We start from the raw sequence: 19,238 nt of genomic DNA, 5'->3' as shown, positions 1-19,238 counted from the left end.
TCTTTGCAGGATATCCATGAGCTCCGATTTCCAGCACTATAGTTTCAGGATGCCTAATATCGGGTTTCAGAACCTTCCTCTCAACATCTACATTGTGGTGTTTGGGACCGCCATCTTTGTCTTCATCCTCAGCCTTCTCTTCTGTTGCTACTTGATAAGGTATGATCCACACTGCTACGTCCTAGTTGACATAGGCTAGTTCCTAGTTTCTATAGTCTACTTTGAAAATCTTGATTTGTGTTTAGGTTTCCTTGCACCGGTGCCAGACAGTGTAGATTCTGGGTTATGACATTTGTTTGTGACCCCATATTTGACCCCATATTTGACATCAACAGAGCCTCACTTCAATGTTTACGGTGGCCATTTAAAAAAAAAAGAATGGCCCCTTCAATACATTTGAAGTCCCAGACCTGGCTGTATTATATTGCTTTGCGGAGATCTTATTGGCCCGCCACTCTAGCCCCTCTGGTCCAATCACGATAGTCCTGAGCACTGTTGCCATGGTGGACAACCATGGCAATGGCCAATGACGTTGGAACTCTGTAGCGTTTCTTACCTAAAGTAGCGAGAAGCAGCATGTCTCAACCCAAATTCACCCTGCCCTTTTACCTAACCCGGCAGGGGGAGATGGTATGTGTGTTTCTGCTTTTGTTTCATTGTTTCGCCCCTCCCTCCTCAAGACAAACTATGAAATTGATACAGTGTCACGATACAATTCTGTGAGGAAAAAGAAAAGGGGGAAAAAAGGTGGTCAGATTACCAAGTAATTTATAGAAAAACGTTGTCCCAAATGGCACCCTATTCCCTATAGTGCACTACATTTGAGCAAGCAGAGCCCTATGGGCCCTAGTCAAAAGTAATGCACTGTGTAGGGAATAGGGTGCCATTTGGGACAGTTTTTACTCTGAGAGGCTTCTAAAGATGCAGTCTCCCTTTCTAACACGTGGCCCCCATGGTTCCCTAAACCACCCACCAACCACACACACACCACAAAACCACAAGGCCTCACTGGATAGGCTACACTTCCCATGTATATTAACACAGAATCAGTTTGATTTTCCTTGACCCAGTTTCATTGCCTTTAGAGACCGACGGACGAAACACTGAGCCCTGTCTTAACTTTAGCCCCCTTCACATCACACCGAGGCTCCAGTGTGGCGTTTCCCTTAGATACAGATCTAGGATCAGCTTCCCTCAATCCTAACCTTAACCATTAGTGGGGAAAATGCTAAACTACCCATAGACGCTCTTCTTGGGTCAACTTGACCCTACTCCTCACAGCCAGTCCACAGATGATCCTCTAAAAGCTGGACAAATACGGAAAAGGAGAGGGGAACGAGGCCAGTCGGGCTCTGTAGAGGACGTGTGAATGCTCGCTTTCCCGGTGTGGCCCAAGCAAACACGGCCCGGACAGCTTGACGTGAGGCTGAACGTCACAGGTAGACTCGACTCCCTCCTCTCGGTCAGTCCCGAAGTCCACACACATACGTGAAATAAGCCTGTGGTTGGCGAACACACCATACATACACACACACACATACACGTTGAGGAGTGTTTGTTGCCCAGTTCTGTTTTAGAAGTCAGTTACATTATTTTAGTGTAGGAGTCCATGGAAAGATCACATCCCTAAGCACCAAGTGGCCCTTCTGTGGTCTCCTGTATTTTTAATGAAACTTTAATCTATCCCCCTCACTACCATGCTAACAGGGCCACTTATCAAATCTGCCCCTCACCTTTGACAACCCCCTGACCCCTCACCTTTGACCCCTGACCTCTGCCCCTTGCCCAATGGGAGTCTCTGCACCTTTACCCGCTGCTCTCTTTCAGAAGGTGTCAGTCTCTCTCCTAGAACTGTGCTGCTGTGTGTTACAGATCCCTCAGCCTCTCGCTCTGCTCCGAGAGGTTAAGGTTACTAGTAACGGAGGTAAATCTTCAACACATATGTCTCTCAATCGCTTTCTCTTTTTCTCCCTTTTTTTTTTTTAATACACTGAGTGTACAAAATATTAGGAACATGTTTTTAATATTGAGTTGCACCCCCTTTTGCCCTCAGAACAGCCTCAATTCGTTGGGGGCATGGACTACAAGGTGTCAAGCGTTCCACAGGGATGCTGGCCCTTGTTGACTCCAATGCTTCCTTAAGTTGGGTCAAGTTGGCTGGATGTCCTTTGGGCGGTGGACCATTCTTGATAGACACGGGAAACTGTTGAGCGTGAAAAACCCAGCAGCGTTGCAGATCTTGACGCACTCATCCCGGTGCGCCTGGCACCTACTACCATACCCTGTTCAAACGCACTTAAATCTTTTTTTTGCCCATTCACCTTCGAATGGCACACACACAATCCATGTCTCAAGGCTTAAAAGTCCTTCTTTAACCTGTCTTCTCCCCTTCATCTACACTGATTTTGAAGTGGATTTAACAGGTGACATCCATAAGGGATAAAAGCTTTTACCTGGATTCAGTCTGTCATGGAAAGAGCAGGTGTTCCAAATGTTTTGTGAACTCTGTGTATATCTATCCCTCCTCCTACTGTCTTTCGATTCTGTTTTTCATTCAACATGTTTTATTCTTTTGCCGTTTTGATTTGTGCTGAAGTGAATGGTTGGTGTAATGACAATACAAACCGACCACTGGCGTTATCTATGATCTTCCTTTTAACTTCAGGTGATGGGAAAATGTCTAAACGGAGTTACCAAAATAGTTATTTGTTTATAAATGTCTGTTAATATCCAAGCTAGCTTAATGTTAATTCACTACGTGTATTAACTGTTCATAGTAAAAATGAACACAGGGTGGTATATACTCACCGTTTTCATAATATTTGTGGATCTATTTAAATGTTTTGCTTTCTCATGGCTGACTTTCTTCAAGCTATAGTAAGTTAGGTGTCATTTTCCATTCACAACACTTTTCAAAGGGTTATTTATCTTAAGAATATGGACTTCCCTATGCTTGGCTGCCTCTCTCTTGAGTTGACCTTTATACTCCTCTCCCATTTGTGAGCATTGTCATGCCCTCTTAAAGGACCTTAGCTTCCCCACTAAAGATGAAGGTTAATGTGCCCAGTCGTTTCCTTTCCTTGTATTCTATCCGCTTGATCACTGATCTAAGGACTTTAAAGGTGAAAGTAAAATATCAGAGCCCTATCCAGTCCTATCACCCATCATTGCTTCTGAAGGTCAAGGGAAGAAAATCAAGAAAGGAAGTTGTTTAGTTTTATTGGGATGTAAAGTAAAGCTCCCATTTCTCCCACACAAATGATTCATCTGTCTCTCCTTCTAGCCTAGTCAGCAGTAACGAAGGCCACTACGGTAAAGTCAAGACAGGAGCTCTGGTTAGATAGGCGCACTCACGTGAAAAGCATCCCTGCTGCATTCACACGAATGATGGTGATAAAACCATGTGTCCTGCTGGCAGAAACCGTACGTGGGGGTGCTTTTTTTAACGCTTGAGAGGGAAAGCGTTAGTCTCTCGACCTGGCGGACATTTTGTCTAAGCAGTCCAGTTCGGACCAGACCATTTGCCATTCAGTACGGGTGGCCCACATTACATTGAGTCGTGTCAAGGTGTGGAATTCCCACCTAGTTGTGGCAGTGGAGCTGTGCCACAGCACGACTGCTGACCAGTGCTCCGTCAAAGTCGTCATAAGGTCGTCCGGGTGACGTTTGAGTGAGATTGAGTTTGGTGCTGATAGGTGGGAAGTAGGTTATGTTTTGGTTTGGTCAGGGTTAGTGGGGGAGGTGTATAAGTGTCATTAGGGTCAGAAGCAGCCAAGCCATTGGGGTTAAATGTCACCGTTCACAGCTGTGAGATGGGTGTGATATCACAGAGTTCGTCCCAAATGAAACCCTATTCCCTATATAGTGCACTACATTAGACAAGAGCACATAGGGATTTGGGATACCACCATTGTGAAATCAAATGGGTCTGTGGGCAGAACGGGTGCCCTACCCGACCTCAGGCCATTCCATTTCATAGACCATAAAAGATAGCAGATCCAATCGTTTTCAAAAGCCATTTTGAAATGCCAAGTGGAACCACATATGATGACAGTATTTCCTGTGTGTGTGTGTATATAAAGAGTTCATAGGGAAAGGCCTGGATTCAATTCAGTGGTTATTACAATGACCGTAGCTTTTATCTTCCATCAACTCATCTGGATTGATTTATGACTTCAAAACTAAAGATTAAAAAAAATGAAAGGTTAAGATTGAATCCAGGCTACCATAGTCAAGATATTGTACAGGGGTGAGTTTCTTGAAAGTTTCGTAGCACTAAAATAATTTTTAATCCAATGTAGACCAGGCTAGTTCAAAACTGCAGCACTGCCATCAATGTCTGTTTCTACAGCGCCTAAACAGTTGAATTTGACTGGCTTTTATTTCCGTGCTGGAGATTTGAATGGACATTGTTAAAGCAGCCATGTTTTTCTGCCCCGAATGCTCTCTATCTATACAGTTGCTCACTTCCTGTTTCAGGGTCCATTGACTTGCCACTGTATCTGAATGTACTGTGAGTGCAACTGGCGAGTTGTAGCGGCTCCTTTACTAATTGAAGAGATGCTGTGTTTCTCTGCCTTGTCCCTACAGGTTAAGGCACCAGGCGCACAAGGAGCTGTATGCGTACAAACAAGTAAGAGGCCCGTTGTCTATGCACGCGTGCGCTCACACTTGCACACACACACACAAATATACTATGGACATGGTTTATTTTTCTCACAGTATGTCACTGTAGCCTACAAATCCTCTGTTGCTGAACATACACATTATATAGTACACACCCTTAATATACATACTGTAGAAGGCATCAGAGTAAAAACAGAAGGATTGTGGTTTATTTTGGGCTAGTTTCATTGGAAGTGGGGGACTCCACCTTAATCAAATGTACGGCCAGTTTTAGCCAGCCAGCCTGCTGAAAAAGTAACTTCCGGTCGTAGCTGTACTCCTTCCTGTCAGAGAAGACATTTCCAGATGCTGTGTGTGAAATAGCAGCAGGAAGCATTGATTTTGTTGATACGCCTTTAATCCCTTTAAGTGAGTGGTGAGGGCTCGGGGCTGAGCCACACAGGACCATAACTGCCTGTAACTGATCTGAACTCTACTGTCCATTCATACATCACCATTCTTCTAATACTAAAAACAAACAAGTATTGGATTCACTTCTGGATGTTTCCTGTGAGAAAAAGTGTGTTTTATGTTGTCTGTTCTAATTGTATGCCTTTTTTATTTCCCCTCAGGTTATACAGAAGGAAAAAGTCAAAGAGCTAAATTTGCATGAGGTAAGCACTTAACTTTTTTCTTGTTCCATTGTCTTGACTTCTATTGATACTGTATCTCATGGTTACATGGGCTTTGAGTTGATATTGTTTAGCATTGCACCAGGTGTTGAAACTTTTTTTATTGGACCGGACATGGACATTCTGTAATACGACTGACAAGCTTAGCACACTCTGTGCTGTACTTCCCTAATGTAACCTATTAGTCGTTGTACTGAACTGTACTTCTCTCAAATGCAACCTTTCAAACAGCAAATGCCACGTATTTGTTTAACCATTATTTAGAAAATGATTGCAATACGTTAGGGTTTGCGTTAGGCTCTGCTCCTTCGAGGTATCTCACTGCCAGAGCGTGCATCATGTTAAAGCTGTAATATGTCACTTTTTAGGTGACCCTTACCCAATTCACATAGAAATATGAGTTTATAGATCTGTCATTCTCATTGAAAGCAAGTCTAAGACGCAGTAGGTATGTTCTATGTGTGCTATTTCTATGTTTAAGTTTTGTATCTTACTTTTGGTTTTGTACACCAGCTTCAAACAGCTGAAAATATATTTTTGGTTATGGAAAATCTATTTCACAGCGGTTTAGATGGTACAATGATTCTCTACACTATACTTGCTTGTTTTGTCACAAACTGAAATTAGGCAAACTATTCACATTTTTGCAACCAGGAAATGGCGGAGTGATTTTTGCATAGTGCACCTTTTTAAGATCATAATAATTACAGGCAGTGAGCAAGGTACTCTGTATCAATCCCACCGCAGGATGGAAACACAGAACCAAACAGGTGGAGGCTGGGGTAGTGGGTGGGTACAAGAAAATGCAAGCGCATACTATCGAGTAACCAACGGCAGTGGAGAATGTGAGTAAAACTGATCAGCTTAAATATACCACCATATTAAGGTAGAAAGTGTTTGTAGAATATGATTGGTGCGACGTCAGCTAATGCATATACTCTGGTTTCCTGTCTGAACAGGCGGAGCTTCATGAACTGTAAGGTCGCCGTTGGTCTGGTATTTACATTGATTGTTTTGTTGTTTACTGCTGTGTTACCGTATATGGGTCCCATGGCATACATTTAGGCTACTTATTGATTTAGAAACGTGTGACCTTGATGAAGCAGATTTATCAATGTCGTCTGAAGCAAACTGGTTGTTCAATAGCCGCAAGATCCCTTAGGCTTCTCTTGAAAAATCGATTTGTATCTCAACTAGATTAACCTGCTAAAAATAAAATGTTGTTGAAAGAGCGAGGGAACCCCTTTATGCAAAGTGGACCTGTCGAGACAGATTTAGTTGAGCTGTCAGCAGACTGTCGTTGTTGTATCTCTCTCATTTTTAGGGTATCAATGTCAGAAGAGGCACATTGTGTGCGCGCGCTTGCGTTTTTGAGTGTGCATGTGCCTTGTCCTCTCATTATGCATGTCTGTCTCTGGAGCTTGTTACGGTCCATCTGTTGCGTCAGACAATGTGTTAAAGTCATGTTAGCCCAGCTCTACAGCTAGCAGCGTTATCCCCTTTTCCACAGATCTCCTTCACAGCCTCAGCCCTGGCCCCTTTTAAACTAGACCCAAGTGGCCCTACTAGCCTCTTGCTAGCCCCCGCTACTCCCTTTAGCACGTCAATGCTAATGAAAAAACTAGCGCTGGCACCCGCGTGTGAGGAGCGAAAGCGCTACGTTGCTAACGCTAACCAAACGGCTCTCCCACAGTGCAGAGGTCTAGTTATGTAGCCATTATTGAGTCATTCTATGTCATTAAAAGTGGGAGAGCGCTACAGTATGTGACATGTGTGTGCCTGTGTGTGTTTGTGAGCGTGTGTGCGTGATTGTTGGACAGCCAAGTTGTTATGTATTGCTGAAAAACACTCACCAACGCTGGCCGGGGGAATGACCCATTTTATTGGAAGGGCCCTGTCCAAAGGAAAATGTTTTGGAAAAAGTGTATAGATTGCGCCTCTTGCAGCTGTATACATCTAACCTTCATTTGACACAGAGCATGGCAACAACAGCTGTGAATAATACGTGCTGACAAGGTAAAAATCGGTCGGTCTGCCTTTGAACAAGGCAGTTAACCCACTGTTCCTAGGCCGTCATTGAAAATAAGAATTTGTTCTTAACTGACTTGCCTAGTTATATAAAGGTAAAATAAAAAATAAAAAATCATTGTATCCAGCTGAACATAACCCTTATAAATACACACAGGTCTACAACCTCGCACACACACACACCAGTACATCACTTCGTGTCCTTGTCTGTGTATGATGGACAGGGGTTGTATTGTGTGAGGAAGTGCATCAGCTCAATGTTGTGGCAGTTCAGTAGTAGTGTCCTTGATAGTACTCAGCCAAACTATTACAGATAGTGTTGCTGTGACGTTGCACTGTACAGCAGCAGCGATGTAACATTCAAAGAGCAATAGGGGAACATTCTAAACCAATCTCTAACATTCAAAGGACGTTAAGGGAACTTTCTAGGCCTAAACCTTGTGACAAAGTAGCATATTCAAAATGTAGGACTACTGTATGTGGCTGATGAGTGTTGAAATTAGCAAGCTTTGACTTTGGCTTCAATACGCTCTCAGCTCTGTTTGACTTGCCGTATTTTACTTGCGATCCTTCCCATAGCAAACAGAGGCCTACTTTTGAATTAGTCAGCCGTTATCGTTTTGATAAGATAAGCCTAACTCTGGCGCTGCATCACGAATGGCACCCTATTCCCTACATAGCATAGTACACTACTTTTGTTCTGAGCCTTTTGGGGACACGGTCAAGGTCTATGTTCATAGCACTACTGATGATATCAGGAGCATGAATTAAATACCGTTACAAGGACATGGTTTAGTAGGAGCAGCAATGCTCCCTGTTTGCCAATAATTGCCTATAGATTAAGGTAGGCCTTTTCAGTTTGAACACGCGCACACACACACTGCTTTTTATGAGTGTAGTAATGGACGTCTGTGATGACCAAGGGACTGTGGCCCTCAACAGTAGTTTTGAATGGGCCCCTGGGGGTGAATCACTGTCCCCATTACACCCCCACATTGTCCCCATCAACTCAAAAGCTCTTTGTCCCTGGTTGTGTTTCATTCCAGAAATATGTCCGCTTCATATCTGCCATTGGACAGATATAGCCTAACCGATAGCTTAACTTTTGCCTAGTTTCCTTGCCATGCTGCTTTCTCTTCAGGATAGAGTGGAGGCGGCAAATGGTCATCTGGAATGAAACAGTCCCTCAACTCTAGTTCAGTGCAGTTGTAGAGGGGAGAAGGGAAAGTTGTCAGGAATGAGATGCAGCCCATCTCACCTCAGTGCAGTTAGCCTAGTGGTTAGAGCGTTGGGCCAGTAACCGAAAGGTTGCTAGATCGAATCCTCGAGTTGACAAGGTAAAAATCTGAAAACCCACTGTTCCTAGGCCATCATTGTAAATAAGAATTTGTTCTTAACTGACTTGCCTAGTTAAAGGTTAAATACAATTTTTTTAAAGTTGTACACAGAGTGGAAAAACTCCACTAGCCTCAGCCTGGGTCTCTGTGACCCCATTTCCTGCCCAAGGCAGAGCTGCTTACCCTCCAACCCATAGCCTGCCTGGGGGGCGCACACACTGACCAGTACACATTCTGACACACACACCTCACGTACCATCCCCACTTAACAAACTGCTCATTAAGCCAAAGGGTTTAAACAGGGTTTCTTTTTCTTTTTTACCTTTATTTAACTAGGAAAGTCAGTTAAGAACAAATAATTATTTACAATGGCGGCCTCCCGGGAAACAGTGGGTTAACTGCCTTGTTCAGGGGCAGAACAACAGATTTTTACCTTGTCAACTTGGGGACTTTCAGTTACTGACCCAACGCTCTAACCATGAAGCTACCTGCCACCCCTCTTAAGTGTCTACGTGGGATTAGAACTATACAGAATGGTACAAGGAGCTTGATTGTTTGGTTAATAGGAATTGTATCTCACAAACTGGCCTAGCCTGAACCAGCGCGAGACGTTGTTGCTGATCTTGGGTCAGTTTAGCATTTTCTCCACTAATGGTTAAGTATATGATTGAGGGAGGGGAAACTAGATCTGTACCTAGGGGAAACTTCAGACAGAACACATCCCAAGCAACCTTTAGGTGGAACGGTAATAATAGAGCCAGACTGAATAAATGAATTTGCCGTCATGAATTTTCTAATTTTCATGAGGCCGCTGGCATTTGGAGCAGAGCGGTTGTTTTTCAATCAGACACAGGCTGTCTGGCTTTGTTTAAATGCTAGCTATGTGGATAGTGGTCTGTGTTGTTGCTCAATTTTACGAGAGCAACCAGGTAAGTCTTATGTAAGCTGGGATGTGGACCAAGAGGAGCAATGGGTGGCCAGTTGCCAGGGCCAGTATTCATAAAGCGTAGGATCAGGTCCCCTCTAATCTCTCGTGGACAGATCTACGTAAACATAACTGATACCGTAGAATCTGTCAGGACTGTATGGGATGCGTAGGATAACGAGCAGCAGTAGTTTGGGTTATTTGGACAAATCACGTTTTTGCAGGTTGTTAGCGTCTTTTGAATTTCGGAAGGGGAGGGGACGTTCGACCCGTGACTTGCAAAGAGAGAGGGTGGAGCTCCTTGTTCATTATCATCTGAAAGGCAAACTTGATACTAAATCAGCACTCCTACTGAGACACTTTATCAATATGGGCTGAGCTGGAATCAAAGTAAAGAGACACGAAATAGCCTAGTAAATATTCTTACTGTATAACTGCTGTACATCTTGTATCAAAAGCGACAACTTGTTTACAAGGGGATGATTTGAGTTTATTTTAACATAGCAGTTACATAGTATAAGAGAGAGCACTCACGATGTCAAACTCTCTATCTCACCCACCCCCCTCTCCTTGAGTGGAGTGACTATCTTTTCATAAAAATGTATTCCGGGATTTGCAGTGGTTGGAGTCGTCGGGATGTTTTTTCCCATGGCGACAGAGATCAGTGGTCTCGTAAATAGTTATATGATGACTGCTATCTCCAGTGTCCCTATGTCCTGACTCATAAATCAATCAAATGTATTTATAAAGCCTAAAGCCCTTTTTACATCAGCAGATGTCACAAAGTGCTATACAGAAACCCAGCCTGAAACCCTAAACAGCAAGCGATGCAGATCTAGAAACACGGTGGCTAGGAAAAACTCCCTAGCAAGGCAGGAACCTAGGAAGAAACCTAGAGAGGAACCAGGCTCTGATGGGTGGCCTGTCCTCTTCTGGCTGTGCTGGGTGGAGATAGTACATGGCTATTAAGGCCAGATTGTTGAGCAAGAGAGAGAGAGCGAGAGAGGGTAGCACATCCGGTGATCAGGTCAGGGTTCCGCAGTCGAAACTGGAAGCAGCAGCACGACCAGGTGGACTGGGGACAGCCAGTAGTCCTGAGGCATGGTCCTAGGGCTCAGATCCTCTGTATGGAAGCAGGGTCCTTAGACTATTTTCAGTGCAGGTTGCTATTGTAACCCTGGCTACACCCAAAGAGACTGCTTTCCAGAGTTGAGCACAGCAGCACACCAATTTATTTTAGTGATTGTAAGACATGTACATGCCCTCGTACACACGCTGTGAGACCTGGGTGTGTGCTGTACTGAGCTCAGGAGGAGGTCGTGCTGAGATGTGCAGTTTGGTCCTGCTCGAGCACACAACTGTCAGATTTAATGCACTGCTCATCTACATGATTTAACTCTCACTTGCATAGATATCACACACACACACACAGGAGGTGGTGGTGCTGAGACGTGCAGTTTTGGGCCGTATCTCTCACACACCATCCTAGCTCACCACTCCTCTCCTCTCCTCCCATTAGTGTAACAACATAGTTAAAGAGAGGGCACTGAAAAGAACTGACACCATTGATCTAGTGAATGAGAAGGAGCCAGGGTTAGTGTTCAATGGAGCTCAACCGAGAGGATGGTGTCTTGTCTCTAACTACACCCTAGAGAGAAACCTTAGAGGGCTAAGCCGGCAGTACCTCTTTTCATCCCCAGCCCCAAGCTAGTTTGTATTGAAAAGGGGGGAGAGAGGGAGAAGTATGCCTTTTGTCCTTGAAGTGTAGCACTCCGAAGTAGGTCCTGCCCCGAACGTAATACTGTAGCCAAAATGGCTGCAGACAAAAAGCTAGGCTCATAGAGTTGAATATAGGACACGTTTGCAAAGATGTGACCTATATCCAACTCTATGGCTAGGATACACAGCACTAGCAGTTCTTCTGTATTGAGGGAATGTTATACGCATTCTTGAATTTAGCCTAGTAACTCGCATAGAGGTCACTGTGCAGTGTTTAGTGAGCCTCCTGGGCCGTCGTCCCAGGACAAATGTCATGTGTTGTACTGATATGGATTGAAAGTACCCTTGGATATCGGGATGCACTTAATGACGCAGTTGTAATGTCTGGGGTACAACATTACTATCTTTGTCTAGATAGTTTGTGGTGGTTAATTTCTGTATTATCAAATGAGGAGAGACAAACTTATCACACAAGTCAGAGTTATACTTAAACTGAATCTTTATTAGTGAGAGCTTTGCAATAGCGATGGCTGGTCGACGAATCAACCTCAGATGATTCGTTGAGAGCCACAACACAAAGGCTACTGAGATCTTTTATAGCAAAGATCTACCCCCTAGTCTACATAACAAACAACAGATGTTTGGAACGGGTCACAAGGTGAGACTTTTTAAATGAGAAAGGAGTGTCCCGTAGCCAAATAGCATTCGCTATAAATTATCGTTCAGTTTGGCCCCTAAGACGAGGCTCCGATCTCATTCCTGGTACTTCATAGCACGAAAACACCAACTCATCCAATGGCATAAATCAATTGTCAACTCCAGATACTCCCATCTCAAGAAAAACCCCTTGACCACACGCCTGGACAAGCTGTTTGAGGGGAGTGAGCCTCTAGGTCATACACTATCCCAGGATAAGTACATCAGAGATGACATACAGTGGTTCCAGTCACTACCCCACACATCTGTTGTCTCAAACCTTATCTCCCCCAAGGCCAAAGGAAGGAATGACTGGCGCACAGACATTGTGGAGACAAGTAATTGGCTCCCCATTAATCACGCCATCCCTTCACATGGTTTAAGAATAGGTAAAGACACATTCACATATGAAGACGATGTTCCCTCCTGTCCTCTTCTCTTTCTGATATTCTGCATAGCACCAGGGACATGTGAAATACAAGCCTGACCTCTCCCCCCTCTGGGCCCCAGGTGACTGAGCCCCAGCTTAGGGAAGATGTGCAACTGCCAACACCAGAGTCTGAAGGAATACATTCTAATAACAAGTATATCATATAAGCATATTATGCAGATAAGACATCTTAATTATCTATGTTACCCAACTAATTCTGATTCTTCTGCCACAAGTTACAAGGGTGATTCTTCATGAACATTGTGGAACCACTACTGGCAGTAATGTATACACACACACACACACACAATAGTGCTGATAGGTCACTGAATGGGGTGTGTGTGTGTGTGTGTGTGTGTGTGTGTGTGTACAGCAGCACTGACAAGCTAGTGAGTAGATGAGCTCTATCCAGTCTGCCGGTCTCCATCCTGCCTCTGTCAGCACTGTTGTCTTGTACCTTCCCCATTGTCCTCTGACAGACAGATAGACAGACAGAGAGACACACACACACACACACACACACACACAAAGATCTCCCGGTCCACACAGAGACCTATTGTGACAGTGGGTTAAATGCTTCATCACAGACCCCAACACGCATGCAAACCACACACACACTCTTCTTCTCCCAGTCCACACAGAGTCCTATTGTGACAGTAGGTCTAATCCTTCCTCACTGCCACAAACAGACTACTCCCAGTCATTGTCAACACACACACACCGACCACTGCCTCTCAGCACGCTGCTCAATCGAACATGCTCTGCTGGTACAAACAGTGTGCGTCCCAAATGACGCCCTATTCCCTACTTAGTGCACTACTTTGAGCAGGGTCCATGCGATTCAAATCAAATGTAGTGGACTATATAGGGAATAAGGTGCCATGAGACTCATGCATAGACTAATTTCTCCCGGGGTGTCCTATAACAGAGCCGATTTGGCTTATTCTGACTAAGGTGGGTGCTTACAGGTTTTCAGAATAAGGTCTGAGCATGTAGTAGTAGTTCTAAACAACGATCCCTGCATCAATATTGCTAATACAGGAGTGATTAAATCCAGCCCTCCACAAAAAGAGACTTTAAATACCCAGGCGGGTGTCCCTCTCTCTCCCTGTGTGGTGTTCTCTTGTCTTACTACACAGCTAGTATTTTCTTCAGCTTGGCCAAACTAGGCTATAAAATTAGCTTTTTAATGGTCTTATTTAGGCCTATTTGCCTAGCTGTCTGGGCTGGCACCTTTACGCAGGAAAGTACACACACACACACACACACACACTACACCGCACCCAGCTGGGCCAGATTTGTTTGGGCTGAGGAGACCCTTACTGGATCTAGTTTCAACTGGTTTTAAAGGCTTGTGTGAAGTTGAGGGCACAATCGACATTGTGTGTGTGTGTGTGTGTGTGTGTGTGTGTATCGTATGTAATTTCTGGATTTAGTTGGGCTGTGATGAAAAGATCACACCCCTGTGCATGTGTTAAGTTGCATTTTTACAATACTCCAGGTGCAGAGGCCTTTTCTGTTTCCACACTCCAGAATGCTCCCCTCTAACGTCACAGTTTAATGAAAACATTCTACTGTTTGAGGGAGAGGCTTCTTTCTCCAGCCCGAGGAGTCTTATCTCGAGGTGTGTCGCCACTCTTTCGAGGCCTGAGAAATCGCATATTGAGGTCTGGCATGAGAAGTGGTATATCGAGGCGATGGGTTCCAGGGCCTATATTCATAAAGCATCTAGTAGGAGTGCTGATCTAGGATCAGGTTCCCCTGTCCACGTAGTCTTCTTCATTATGATCTAAAAGGCAAAACTAACTGATCCTAGATCAGCACTCGCTGAGACGCTTCATGAATATGGGCCCAGAAGTGTACAAATCGTATGTGTGTCGACGCTCCCTCCTCTGGCTATACCCAGACATGTTTTAGTTTGAGATACTGACGTCTGTCATCCTTGATGCGTTGCCATAACGGTATATACAAAACCCACTATCTCGAAGCTGTTTATGTTGTTCGGTGTTTCTGCCCTGCTAGTGCTAACAGCCCTGTTTCTCCCCTCTGTCTTAAGTCTCTCTCGTTCTGTCTCAATCTCTCCTCTCTCTCCTTAAACTTCAGCTACAATGACTGTGGTTGTTTTGCTGCCTTGCTAACCCTGTGTCCCCCCCCCCCCCATCTGTGTCAACAGATATGTGCGGTGTGCTTGGAGGAGTTCAAACAGAAAGACGAGCTGGGGATTTGCCCGTGCAAACACGCCTTTCACAGGAAGTAAGTACACCAGAGGCCTGGCTGATGCCCAGAGCCTGTGGATGGAGCCTAGCCCAGTTAGGCCTAGCCCAGCTAAGCCTAGGCTGTCTTCCACTCAGCCCCAGTCTCACAATAACATTAAACAGTGTGGTTGAGCACCATTTACATAACCCAATCTAATAGCCACACCCTGTACACAGAGCACCTTTCCCATCCAAACTGCGATTCTAAAGGATCGCCCAGTTGCACGATAAGTTCTGTTGATGAGCATATGGGGCTAAGCTGACCCAAAATGCTGCCTCCCGCCTCCTCACACAAAGTTACATCCACACAGTGATTCCAGCTCGCTCAGCCCAGTCTAATTTATTTGACCTTTATGTAACTAGGCAAGTCAGTTAAGAACAAATTCTTATTTTCAATGACGGCCAAGGAACAGTGGGGTAACTGCCTGTTCAGGGGCAGAACGACAGATTTGTACCTTGTCTGCTCGGTGATTTGAACTTGCAACCTTTCGGTTACTAGTCCAACACTCTAACCACTAGGCTACCCTGCCTCCCCTAATACACACACACACGCTGTATGCAGCCAAATTCGAACAATAACAAGTTCCGTTAATGATGAGCATGTGGGTCCAACTAGACCCACAATAACAGTAATATTGGTCTGTTGTTGCTAAGCATGAGGGGCAAAGTGGATCCAAAATGGTGGACATCCTCTTCACACAGTTAGTCCAGTGATTCCAACGCACTTAGCCCCAGTTGCACAATAACAGTTCTGTTGAGGGGCAAAGTGGACCCAATATTGTGGACCGGACCCTTCCTCACACCAAGTCAAACATGTTATGATTCGGCTGCAGAAGTGATGGTCCCTTTACTGCCATTTCTTCACCGCTATCTACAGTACCCGCCCCCTCCAAGTTCTCTTAGTAGAGCAACCCAACACACGGCAACAGAGTGAAAGACTGAAGAAATCCGGGAAAGTGTGAAAGTAGGGGGGGGTGAGATGAATGCGATGGAGAGAGATTATAGGGAAAGGAAACGACCGGCCGAGAGCAAGTGAGAGGGAACACAATGCAGCACTTGATGGATTGGAAGTCTCTGGTGGCCTGGGGCCAAATGAGTTTCCTCCCACCAGCATGACAATTTAAATTGGGCTGTTTACGTCGTGCGAGCCTCGGCCTAGTTTTTACCACATGTCAGGAGCTGGGGCGGGGCCCACTCAATCTCAACACACTCCGCTGTGTGTGTGTGTGGCCCTCTAGGACTGCAGAGAGAACTAGATGGCACTAGAGAGTAGACGATTTATAAACCTCACAGGGGTTGAATGCATCCCTCTATTAGGTGACCGTGAGAAGGAAGCACAGTCCCACTCCCCCTTCACTCCTATGTGTGAGTCCCTTCCCAACCCTGTAGGACCAGAGTGTACCAAAATAGAACTGCCAGCCCCACTGTAAATAATTCAGTAGCAACGAACACGCCACGCCACCCCCACTTACTTCTGACTGAGTCATGGGCAGAAGCTCTAGTGGTGCGTCCCAAATGGCACCCTATTCCCTCTTTGGTGCTCTACTTTTGCACTCCATTCCCTGTTTAGGGGTGCATACATTTTGCACCCTATTTAGTGCACTATATAGTGCCATTTGGGACGCACACCCTAGTCTAGGCCCCATCAACCTACTGTACTGTCTCGCGCTGTAGTCTCGCTGTCTGTTCCGCTAACAATGCATAGCGCAGAGCATCCTTATTCAGTAGGGCTGAACATGTAGGGATGGTAGATGGCTGCAGATAGAAATGGAACACACAGAACAGGTAGACAGAACACACACATTAGATAATTTTTTTATACAGTTACTGAGCTATTTCTAGCTGCTATGCGGAACAGTCTGCCCTGTGGAATAAGCCCCCTGGTCTCCCAGTGCTAGCACTTTGTGAGCAGTCAGAAATAGAATAGCTGGATCAGTTGCAGCAGTCAAAGAGCTGAACTGAGAGGGCTAGTGTTTAGAGAGACAACACTAGAAACACCCACACGGGTACACTAATAGTCTATTTGATGTTAGTGTCACCCACATTTGCAAGTGATGACTTAAGCCTAAGGGTTAAGAGAGTTGGGTCAGTAACTAAAAGGTTGCTGGTTTGACTCCCTGAGCCGACTAGGTGAACAATCTGTCAATGTGCCCCTTGAGCAAGGCACTTAACCCTAATTGCTCCAGTAATTTGCTCTGGATAAGAGTGTCTGCTAAATGACCTTAAAAATGAACCATCTTGTCTCTCTCTATCCCCCCACTCCCTGTTCTTCTCCCTCACCCCTCTCTCTTCCTGTTCTCCCCGTCTCCCACCTCGCTCTCTCCCTGTCCTTTTCCCCCCCTCGCTCTCTCCCTGTCCTTCTCCCCCCCCTCGCTCTCTCCCTGTCCCCCCCCCACTCTCTCCCTGTCCTTCTCCCCCCCCCCCCCCGCTCTCTCCCTGTCCTTCTCCCTCCCTCTCCTCCCGCCCCGTCTGTCTCTCTCGCTCTACCAGGTGCCTCATTAAGTGGCTGGAGGTGAGGAAGGTGTGCCCGCTGTGCAACATGCCCGTCCTGCAGCTTGCCCAGCAGGCGGGCAACACCATCGACGTCACCGTGCCCATACAGCAGCCCCTGCCAGGCATGGAAAACCTGGTGTAGCGCAGACTGCAGTGCACACACACACACCTGTACAAGTACACGTATACCTCGATCACACCGACAGCGTCATTGCATTTTGATACACCAGAAGTACATTCATTTCCAATGGAACGCTGTGTTTGCCTTGCATCATCGGACGTATGCATCAAATTCTTTGCGTAGACGGCTTGACAGAAATGGTAGAAGATGATGCCGCGTACCATTTTGCGCAATGACGCTGTAGGTGTGATCGAGGCGTTTATATGTGATTAAAAGACAGGACAGACAATGGAGAAACACAACAGTGTTACGATGCAGACAGAGACTCACGGTGACGAAGAAGTGAATCTCCTCTCATCTCTCTGCCTTGGTGGATTCCCATAAGGATTTTTTTTATAATAACGGTTCTTTACTGACAATCTTTTTTTCTTTTCTTTTGGACACAGCCGTGGTCACTATTCTGACCGTTTCACAACCAAAGCACTTTTCTGGGGACACCAGCACGTGACGAGTAAGAGGCACGAAAACCAACAACTACAACACGTTGACATGAAAATGGCGTCATCGTTTAGTTTTCTTTTTAACGACTAAACCTTAGTTTTTTTTTCTTTTTCTACAAGCACTTTAAAAATTGAACGCTTGTGAGGAGGTTGTAGTAGCAACAAGGTTATATTTTATATTATATTATTTCGATGAACTTTATATATATATATACACACAAAACAGAGCCACGTGAGTTAATTTTTTAGTTGAGTGGAGACTTTTTTTGGGGGGGGGTAGGGAGCATAATATCTTAAAGGGACAGTAGCCTCCAAATGAATTAACGTCTGGATACTCGTGGGAAGCTCAAGGAACCCCAGAATTCTGTGGCCTGATCCACCCTCTCACACATACAAAAGTGGATATTGGAGGGGAATATGTGTGTGTGTGTGTGTGTGTGTGTGTGTGTGTGTGTGTGTGTGTGTGTGTGTGTGTGTGTGTGTGTGGGGAGGATCACCCCAACCTCAGTACTTGGTGTCTAAACAACTTAATGTGAATTAAGAGAGGATGGGTGTGAATGTGGGGTTGTGACCCGAATCTGGTTCACCGGTGTGCATCGGACTCTGCGTCCCCTCTTGCATATGAAGGTTGTACAGTTTGTTACTCACTGCACACCTCAGTGTCAGCGTTCCCAAATGGCACTCTATTCTCTAAAAAGTGCACTATTTAGGGAATAGGGTGCTGTTTGGGAACGCTGCCTGTGTGCGTGTTACAAAAAGGCTGTGGCCATTGTCACGGTCTGCATCTGTCATTTCAGAAAAAGCCAATAGTTACTATTCTGTTGGGGGGAAAAAATGTGAACTAATTGTTAAAACGCAACAATGCCGAGTTCGTATTCTCATTGAAAGATTTTTCACTATGAGGTTTTATGAGGGTCGAATCATTAACATAGTAGTATTCTCTAGTGTAAACATAGAGCCCCCCTGTGTGTGTCACACACACACAGAGACAGACACACACACTCGACTAACTGTGGAGGGGTCCTGGCCTCTATCACTTCCTGTGGACTGGCGATCAGGAAGTAAGAGAAACCCAACACCCATGGCACCCCTAGAGCCAACATCCAATCAGATGCCTCCGTTACTGTTGCATAAGAGAAGATTGAGCTCCTCCCGAGCCCACAGCGCTTCCAAAGCATTACTCATTCAGCTTGTGGCAACAGAGCGCTATGAAAACGCATAGCTGGAAGATTCCTCTTTTGGTTTTATACAGTTAAAGATACATCCCTCTCTTGCCGTCCTCAGGTTTGAGTGAGGTTTAGCCTGATGGAAGTCTAAAACAACTAGCCCAATCTACACACTACATAGTAAACGAGTACTTCATATAATGCCAAGATGATTATATTCCAATATTGTCGCCGATGTGATCATGTCTAGAATCATATATTCTATACGCTA

General features: G+C 45.2%; 1 protein-coding gene across 3 annotated transcripts in view; it reads left to right on the top strand.

Moving 5' to 3' along the window:
* LOC115192013 (RING finger protein 24) overlaps positions 1-18,660 on the top strand; it is a 51,221-nt gene extending 32,561 nt beyond the window's left edge. For all 3 annotated transcript variants that reach the window (XM_029750100.1, XM_029750101.1, XM_029750099.1), the window contains exons 2-6: positions 10-159; positions 4,591-4,633; positions 5,238-5,279; positions 14,606-14,685; positions 17,178-18,660. In XM_029750100.1, coding sequence (XP_029605960.1) covers positions 17-159; positions 4,591-4,633; positions 5,238-5,279; positions 14,606-14,685; positions 17,178-17,322 — 453 coding nt within the window. In that variant the 5' untranslated portion in view covers positions 10-16 and the 3' untranslated portion in view covers positions 17,323-18,660. The remainder of the gene's footprint in view (positions 1-9; positions 160-4,590; positions 4,634-5,237; positions 5,280-14,605; positions 14,686-17,177) is intronic.
* Positions 18,661-19,238: the final 578 nt, after the last annotated feature.

Source organism: Salmo trutta, chromosome 4, assembly GCF_901001165.1.
Source record: "Salmo trutta chromosome 4, fSalTru1.1, whole genome shotgun sequence".
Classification (NCBI taxonomy): domain Eukaryota; kingdom Metazoa; phylum Chordata; class Actinopteri; order Salmoniformes; family Salmonidae; genus Salmo; species Salmo trutta.
The sequence above is the reverse complement of the archived record's forward strand: the minus strand, read 5'-3'. Positions and strand labels throughout refer to the sequence as shown.